Raw genomic sequence first — 9951 nt, forward strand, 5'->3', positions numbered from 1 at the left:
TTACGTACTGACTGTGGAGGGTTATATTTGTCTGATATGTTCAAGACAATATATAATGATAAAGGGATTATAAGACAACTGACAATCCCTGGAACTCCACAGTAAAATGAGGTAACTGAAAGAAGAAATATGACTCTTCTTGAAATGGTTAGGTCTATGATGCCGCAGGCTAATTTGCCAATCTCCTATTGGGGAGATACATTATTAACTGCAGCCTATATACTTAATAAAGTACCTTCAAAGTCAGTTCCATCTATCTTATATGAACGTTGGACAGACAAAAAATCATATTTAAGTAATCTGAGACTCTGGGGGTCAACTGCTTATGTTCATGATAGTTCTCACTGTTAGGATCTTCGGATGGCTAGAGAGGGGGGGGTGTGAATAGCCTCCTCTAAAAATTCAATCAATTCCTCACAAAAGCTTGTTAGCACAGCGGAAATAAACAAAAATAAAACTGATGCAAGGAAAGAAGCACAACCCACAGCTTACACGAGTATGTACGAGGTTCGGGGATAACTTGCCCCTACTCCTCGGCGTGTCCGTAAGGTGGACGATCCCTTGATCGTTCGGTAGATCACACCCCGGACGAATTCCGGCTAAATGTTTCTCCTTCTCGGTGGAGTAACCTCTCCACAAAGATCACAAAATAGATTTGAAAGTGAAGCACAATTACTTACAGGGTTTAGTGGCTAAAGGATTGAACATATGAACTTACAGCCACGAAGCAAAAATGTAAAGACAGAAGGAATCAGCCAAGAGCTCAACAACACACACAGCCTCTTGATCGACAGAGAGTTTTTTTTCAGAACCTTAGCAAACCTCTCTTCTTCCTTCTTCTTATTCTGCTTTCTCACTGTCCCGAATCGCTGCAACCAACTCAGGCGTCGCCAATCACTCTTGCTTCTCATCTGGTTCTCTGAACTCACACCAATACCATCCATGGTCTTCACTGGTGTCTCTGAGCTCGAACCAATGAGCAAGAGTCCAACTGATCGCGGCCAGTGAACGTTGAAGCTCGAATTACATCACTTGCAGTGAAATACAGCATAAAGGGCACTTGTTCTTATTCTTCTAATGGAGCTTCATTTGAAATTAATCAATGGCACGATACTTGCAACCTGCAACTTAAAAATCTCACAGCAGATGATTTGATCAGGTGAATCAGAGGTGAATCAGAAGTGAATTAGGAAAATCAGAGAAGCAGCGAAACAAAACGACATGTTGTGGATCGGTCAACAGACCGATCCATAGCTCTCTGGACCGATCAGGACTCATCCTGATCGGTCTGGGAATGGTCTAATCGGTCTGTGGACCGATCAGCCTATGGGTGGATCGGTCCACAAACCGATCCCCCTTCTTGCTTTGAGTCTCAGCGATTCTGATTGATTCTTTCTGATCGGTCTGTAGACCGATCAGATAACCCACAGAATGCTTCTGTGTGGTTACTGATCGGTCCCCAGACCGATCAGACAACTCACAGAGACTTTCTGTGTGGTCACTGATCGGTCACGAGACCGATCAGGTGACTCATGTATCACTAGATCGGTCTACCGACTGATCCAGACAATCAGAGTATCACTGGATCGGTCAATAGACCGATCCAATGTCTTGTGTTAGTTTTAGAGCCTCCCAGCCCTAAACCCTAACATTTTCCTGGTCCAAAGAACGAGCTACCAAGCCCTCTCTGACCTAATCGGGAGAACGAGCTGCCGAGCCCTCTCCGACTTCGTTCGATCTAGAGAACGAGCTACCGAGCCCTCTCTGACCTAGTCCAGAGAACGAGCTGTCGAGCCCTCTCCGACTTCGTCCGGTCCAGAGAACGAGCTACCGAGCCCTCTCTGACCTAGTCCAGAGAACGAGCTGCCGAGCCCTCTCCGACTTCGTCCGGTCCAGAGAACGAGCTACCGAGCCCTCTCCGACTTTGCGCGCCAAGTATCCGTACTTGGACTTTTCCTCTCCTCATGATCAACCTTGATCATCAATCAGTCTGAGTTTAGTTAATATCTGATACAAACTTAAATCAGTGTCAATCATCAAAACAACAGCCAGGTCAGACTGTATCAACACTCACAAGTATGAAAAATTGGGACATAGAGGTAAGAAATGTATCTTTATAAGATATCATGAGACCTCTTTGTTTTCATAGGTGAGCAACTAGATGGAACCATCTCCGAAATAGATTCGAGAGATGCAACTTTTCTCGAAACAGAGTTCCCAATCAAAGGTGATATTCATAAAAATATTCCTCTATTTGAAGAGGATGAGATATTATCAACAAGAGATGTGTCAAAAGGGATACCTGAGTCTAGTTAACTGAGTGGGAGTGATATGCCGAGTCATGAGTTGACTTCTCAATAGCCCAACTTACGGAGAAGTGTTCGTAAGATCAAACCTAAGAAGAGGTTTGATATTGAGAATGAGGCATTGATTACACTTCTAATTGACGACGATGAATGTCAATCCATTGAGGAAGCATTGGGATATAGAGTTAGAGAAAAATGAAAAGCTATAATGGTTGAATAGATGGAGTCCATGATTCAGAATCATGTTTGAGATTTAGTTGATCTTCCTCCGGGCCAAAGGGCTATTGGGAATAAGTGGATTCTTAAAATAAAGAGGAAGCTGATGGATTGATTAACAGATACAAAGCTTGTTTAGTTGTAAAAGGATATACCCAAATGGAGGGTATTGACTTTGAAGAGACATTTTTTCTCGTAGTAAAATTTGTGTCAATACGAGTTGTTTTGTCCTTTGTGGCACATTATGACTTGGAATTAAATCAAATGGATGTAAAAACCACTTTCCTTAACAGTGATCTTGATGAAGAAATCTATATGGTTCAACTAGAAGGTTTCATTGCTGAAGGCCAAGAGAAAAAAATATGTAGACTTAGAAAGTCTATATATGGGCTAAAACAAGCATCAAGACAATGAAACATAAGATTTAACAAAATCATTTTATCTTATGGTTTCGAGATGATCAATGAGGATCATTGTGTTTTCTTGAAAAGAAAAAAAAAGTATGTCATTTTATCATTATATGTTGATGATATGTTGATTGCTAGAAATGACATAGGATATGTGAATGAAGTCAAGAAGTGGCTGTCATCAAATTTGATACAACGGATATGGGAGAAGCTGAATACATCTTAGAAGTGAAAATCATAAGAGATCGTCCTAAAAGACTTTTGGGTATGTCGCAAGAGTCATATATAAATAAGATGTTACATCATTTCAGCATGTCAAATTGCAACGTAGAACATACACCTATTGTGAAAGGTACTATTTTGAGCAAGAGTATGTGTTCTAAAACTCCAGAGGAAATAGCTGAGATGAATAAAAAATCATATGTCAGTGATATTGGTAGTTTGATGTACACTATATTGTGTACACATCCCGATATCAACTATATTGTAGACTTGGTCAGTCGCTTCTAGTCAAACCCAGGACCAAGACACTGGAAGGCGGTAAAAAGGATATTCAGATATCTGAAGGCGACAATAGATCATTATCTCTATTTTCAAGGATCAGATATGAGTCTGAAAGGTTATTCAGATGCAGATTGGGCTGGGGACCAGGATGATAGAGGATCCACATCAGGCTATGCATTATATTCTAGTTGAATGGTGGCGCCATTTCTTGGAACAGCAAGAAACAAGCTTGTGTAACTTTGTCGACTATGGAAGCTGAATATGTGGCATGTTCAGTGGTTGTGCAAGAAGCAGTCTGGTTAAGAAGGTTCCTAAAGCATCTGAAAATTGTTGAAGATAGTGGGTGTCCAGTAACTGTCTACTGTGACAGTTAAGCTGCAATAGCTTTTTTCAAGGATCCCAAATATCACAGCAAAGACAAGCATATAGAAATTAAATATAATTTTGTGAGGGATATTATGGCTAAAAGAAAAGTAATTCTTGAGTATGCCCCTACACGTGTTATGCTTGCATATCCTTTTACTAAGCCAATGACTAAAGAGCCATTTAAAGAATAAGTAAAGTCTTTGGGACTTCGTAAAATGTAATAATATTGAAATAACAATCAGACTTTGTGATTTGATTGTATCATTTGCTATAATTTATTCAGTGTATATGTTGTATTTGTTACATTCATATAAGATCTCGGTGAGCATGTTGGCAGGTGAAGATTGATCCACTTACATGGACAAATCATCTCTGTTTGTTAAGTACAAATAGGGGTAAGATCGTTACTTATGGAATAGCTTATGTAGCTAAAATTAGAGATAGATTCATAAGTTGAGGTTGTTTTGATAATTGTGTCAAGATGAGATCATTTATGTTAATAATGATCGAAATAAATGAACCCATCATTTACTGAACATGTTGAAGACCATATTAGAATTCATTTGTTGAATTCAGGATTAGACATTAGGTATGTCTAAATCAAAATTTGTACGATGTTAAATTTGAAGATAACATGCACTCTTTTTAGTAAAGAAAATAACATCGTAACATGTGATTCGTACCACATGCGCTATTGTGACAATAAAGGTAGTAGAAGAGTGAATCCCTGTTTCTCTACTATGTGAGACCTTTGAGATTATAAATTAATATCATTTTTTGCCTTAGTGACTATTTAGCTGCTTACTTGAAATTTTAATCAGTGTCTGCTACTTTAGCATGTATCCTATGGCTATGTATGATTCGGTCTATGGAGCATAACTAGGAAAGCGACTGATTAAAATGAATATATTCTAACTAAAAAGAAAAATTAAATATATTTACATCTTTTAATGTTATTCACTGGTCGACCCATTTCTGTTATGTATAGAAATGAATGTGAATATTGGATATGGAACATGCTCTTGGCATAATGGTCATTATAAGGGATTAGAGATGTTCATATTAATGTAAATGAAAATAATTTAATCTGGGTAAATAGCAAGACATTGATATCTCCAAGATAATGACTGTGTGTCACTTGAAGATTGGATGATTCCTGAATAAAGGTCATGTGCCACCAGGAAAGTGGCTATGTGCCATGAAGAGTAAGTCTCTAATTTATTTGAGCGGCTAAGTAAAGTGTAACAACTTTGTTAGCATTAATCGTTCAAAGAGCGGCTAAGTAAAGGTGTAACAATTTTCTTAGCAACTATCACTCAGTGTGCTTGCTGTCGTACGAACCATTTTCTCTAAATATTGATTGGATGTACTAATATGGTCTTTGTGACCAAACTCTCAAATAGTCTATATGACTTATTAGGTCTTTGTGACTTACATGAATGAACTAGTCTTAGTGACTTACCTTGGACGAGTGGGAGATGTAGGAAATGGGGAAAGTGGGAACATGGGAGCATGCCCACGTTCCCCACTACTCTTAATGGAAAAGTCCATTATACCCCTGGATTATTTTCCTTTATAAGGGATGCGTCCAAGGATCATTCGACAGCTTGAGGAGAGATAAGAAAGAGAGAAGGAGAACATCTGAGGCGATGAGATTTGGTTCATGGAATTACGGAGAGCTTTCCGATCTTGTGATCGTTCTTCCAACAACGAGTATTGCCGTCGTCGATTGCAGATCTACGGGAGATCGCTGTAAGTTTTTACCGTATTAATTCGTTTTAATTCATTCATTTAGAATTATCAACACTTGGAGACCTTAGAAGCATCCTTAGTGGAGAACCCACACGTATTCATGGGGTACTCGACCATGAAGTGGGGATCGGGAGAACGATGGCGCCTGAGAAGGAGGCCGAAGTGCCAATGCAGGTGGAAATCAAAATCCTTCTGGATTTCTATAGAGCATCTTTGTTTGATGTCTCGAAGGTTGAGATATGAGAAGCCTTTTCTCTTCAAAAATATAGCGTTTGTGGCATCTGCATTTCATGTTAAACTAATATAAAGGGGGTGTTATGAGAGACTAGATCCTCTTGTCCATAAAAAAGTGGACTAAAGGATAAATCATTTATAATTACGATTGGATTGTGATCACAATCCAGATGTAATTAGTTATGATCTTTTCCTGAGTTCATCGTCCCCCAAATTATAATTGAGGTCGGGACAGGTGGTCAGAGGTCATCGACCACCCGCTTCGACGCAAACTATAATCTGGGGGGAGGGATCATAACCAATTGTGGTTGGATCGCGGCCACGATCTGACCGTAATTACAAGTGGTCTATCCCCTAGTCTATTTTTTTTTGGACCAGGGGATCCGACCTCGAGTTATAACACCCTTTCTCTTAAACGCATTCAAAATCTTAAGCATGTTCAGAGTAGCGTGGGGGTGGGCCAGCTAGGTGAGTGTATTTATTTTATTTTATTTATTAAAAAAATTATAAATTTTAAAATTAACAATTATTAGGATTCACTTTTAACGGCTAATTTTTAATGATTATTTTAATAAAAAATTTAAATTTTTGTCTATAAAAAATAATTATTTAAATTAGGTAAATAAAATAAAATTTTATTTTATTTTATGTAAAACAAAAATAAAAATGAATTTATTTTAAAAGAATCTTCAATTTGAAATTTTAAAACTACTATAAGGACAAAGGGAGAGGGAGGTGAAGTCAACAACACTTCCTAAAACAAATCCTTTTCACCTAAATCGGATTGCAAAGTGGAAGGATTAAATGTACATGTATGATTGCCCCCAAATTATGGTGCAGGGTGTTTTTTAAATTTCTCAAGTGTCTAAAAATTGAATTTCTGTTTGAGCTAATTAATTGATAATTTTTTTTCTTAATGAGCAGTTGATCTAAAAATACTAGATTGATAGATCACTCACGGTAAGTGTTTTTCGATTTATTCTAGTCGTCAATGAAAATTTTTCGTAAAATTAGATCGATCATCATAAAATTAATTGGTATAATTTAAATACATGACGCCAACTAATATATAGATAGAAGTTATGTACGAGTGATGCAATAAAGACTTATGTTATTAAAAGATAGAATTATCAGGAATAACTCATATGGCTTTGACTTATCTCCCGGTGGGTGCAACTTTGATCTAAAGTAGGGGAAGAAAAGATCATGTGAATTGTACTTGAATTCAAAGGAAATGATCCACTTAACTCGTGTTGTGGTTCGATCTACTTAGCTCGTTAATAAATAAATAGTTTCAGCCTATTGGGCATAGCTTTGATAATGTGGATTGTATCTTCATCAAATAGATTGACTCGCCTATTCTTGGTCATCATCACTAACTTCTTTGCTAGTGACAGTACCCCTCTTTTCATACTGTCGTCATCGATTTAATGCAAGTATTGACAAAGTTTCAAATCGGTTTAATTTCTTTAGATAGAGACAAATTACAGAAGCAATGAATCAGTGGGTCTACACAGATATCATTACTTCTATTATTAATGTAATGGAACATTTTGCTAGTAATTTTACAGCTTAAAAAAAAGTATTTACTAGATATTGCATCTCACTGAAATTAAAGACTCACAATCTCATCAGAGACCTAGGAACTAACTTAGATAGACCCACACCAATACTGAAACTAATCCACAATATCATCTCGATATAAAAATTAGTATAATTAAAAGAATGAGGAATTTTTTTGCACAACAAAATAAGATAGCACACCAAAAGTTTATCATCCCTTGATCACCACAACAACAACAATAACAAGATATGTGTCCCAACCATTCAGTGTTAACTAGATGAATACTTTTCCAACAATGAACAGTTTGCAAGACTATAAAGATAGTAATAATCAGATCCTTTTAAGTAACTATGAATTATTACAAATAGAGTTTCCTTTGATCCAGTACCTTCATTTTTGGTTGATTCAACTAATCTTGTTTATAATCACAGAACAATTCAAATTATTTAACTATCAAAATCTCAGCTTAATATACTTCAAATACTTGAATAGGATGACTGTTTCCTCACAATAAGAATATCATTTTCCATACAGCTTAATGAAGGCGCTTGCAAGGCACATTTATGCTTCTTCAACTTTCAAAAACATTAACCAATTGTGGCCCAGCATACATCCAATTCTGCTGGTAGAAAGGGAGAAAACATAGCCTTTGATCATTCTAAAACACAAATCTCTTCTAATTGGAAGAAGTTCGAAAGACAAGTTCCTAAAACAAATCCTTTTCAGCTAAATCAGGTTGCAAAATGAAACTCAGACAATTAACATCCTCATGTCTACAGCAACAGTTTCATGATATAGAATATGAAAATAGCAAGTGAACTATATGAAAACTAGGACAAGATTGGATCAATATCATTGCTTAAACAGTCATAAAAATCACACCCAAATAAATCATGGCATTCATTAGCATTCTGGATTGTTCCCTTTGAACTCAGGTACAATTGACAAGACTTCAAGCAGTTTGGGTAATTTATCTTTGTAAGGGAGCACATACTTCTGCAAAAATTTTGGTCCCGGTGATATGAAAAATGTATGTAGTTTGTACCGTGAAGTCCACAACCCTTCAGATTTTAATATCTCCATCACATGAAATCGAGGAATTAACCTCTTTTCCAAACTCAATTCTAAAGCCACTGGATGCTTAGCAATGTCTGAAGGTGTGCTTCCAACAATCTTGATGAAAAATTCCATCTTTCTCTGTAATGCCTCAGTGGAACGCAATAAAAAAGTTGGTTGTTTCTGGATTGCAGCAATGAATTCCGAGTTCGACCAACCAAATCTGTTCATGAGCTTGACATGGGCCTCAAATTTTTCCCTGCTGACACCGCACAGCGCTTTCAGGACCCAGATGAACATAGTAGATTCTCGGGGAACACCAAGCCCGTCAGTTCTATCTACCAGAGCCCGGAGGGCATCTGGTTTCTGGATGATGAAGCTGGGTTGCTTTTTAATGACAAGAGAAACACGGTCTTCAGGAATACCACATTCATCCCGTAAGAAGTTAATGTTGGGGCGCACTACATTCTCAATGTTGCTGCTAAAAAACCATCCACTCCTCCGGAGATGCTTGAGAAGGATCTCCTTCGATCCCAATAAACTTTCCCAAACCTTAAATCGGGGGAGAAGCACATTCTCGCTGTTGTAGCCAATAACTATAGGGTGCCGCCAAACGATAACGATGATGTCGGACTCAGATAATCCCATTTCGCGCAAAAGTTTAAACTTTGGGGCGAGGTTCGTCTCCACATCCCAGCCGAGCAATCCTGGTTTCCAAGCTATTATCCTTCTCAGATTAGCACCATCAAGGCCCTGAGATCTGAAGAATCCAAGAACGGCGTCGGCCTTCTCGGTGGACTGACTACGAGGGAGCGACTTAGAGACCTTGGAAGCAACGTCGGCGGAGAACCCGCATGTAGTCATGAGGTACTCGACCAGGAAGTGGGGATCCAGAGAAGCAGTGGCGCCTGAGGAGGCGGAAGTGCCGTTGGAGAAGAGGACGCGACGGAGTAGCGTCGACGGAGGGAGAAAGGGGTGGCGGACTAGGAAGCGAAGCATCGCGTCGCCGCGCTGTTCGACCCAGAGAAGAGGAAACCGTAAAACCCTACTTGAACCACTTCTTCTGGGTCAACTTCACATTTGCTCCCCTAAATGTTTCAATTTTCTTAAATCTACCCACGAACTGGAAATCAGAATCCATGAGGATTACCAAGGAAAAAAATTAGTAAATCCAATTAGTTTTATGGATTAGTCTTCGGTCCGATCCTATAAGTTTTTTTTGAAAAATACTTGCAATGGACGGTCTAGAAATGTAACATCTTTTTATGGATTATGCACCTCCTTTGAAAGAAAAACATGAGGATTCCCATAGAGCACCTTTGGTTGATGCTTGGGAGATTGAGATATCATAAGCCTTTTCTCTTCGAAAATATATGGTTTCTCGCAAATGTATATATTTTTAGCGGACAATTTTTAAAATGCAGTGATCTTCGACTTGAAATATATTTTTAATCTTAGTGAATTATTACACAGTTTGTTTTCTTTTGATTCAACTAATTTGGTTTATAATCACTGGACAACTCGAATGATTTAACTATCAGAATAT

At 38.1% G+C, this 9951-nt stretch overlaps 1 protein-coding gene across 1 annotated transcript; it reads right to left on the reverse strand.

Moving 5' to 3' along the window:
• Positions 1-8252: 8252 nt before the first annotated feature.
• LOC122011305 (transcription termination factor MTERF15, mitochondrial-like) lies at positions 8253-9404 on the reverse strand. Its single transcript, XM_042567692.1, has one exon. The coding sequence runs from the start codon at positions 9402-9404 to the stop codon at positions 8253-8255; it is 1152 nt and encodes a 383-aa protein (XP_042423626.1).
• Between the last annotated feature and the right edge of the window lie 547 nt (positions 9405-9951).

This window comes from Zingiber officinale, chromosome 8A, assembly GCF_018446385.1.
Source record: "Zingiber officinale cultivar Zhangliang chromosome 8A, Zo_v1.1, whole genome shotgun sequence".
NCBI classification, from domain to species: Eukaryota; Viridiplantae; Streptophyta; class Magnoliopsida; order Zingiberales; family Zingiberaceae; genus Zingiber; species Zingiber officinale.

Bases quoted from the DNA above. Each gene is read 5' to 3' on its own strand.
- LOC122011305 (XM_042567692.1), bottom strand. From the start codon at position 9,404: ATGCTTCGCTTCCTAGTCCGCCACCCCTTTCTCCCTCCGTCGACGCTA.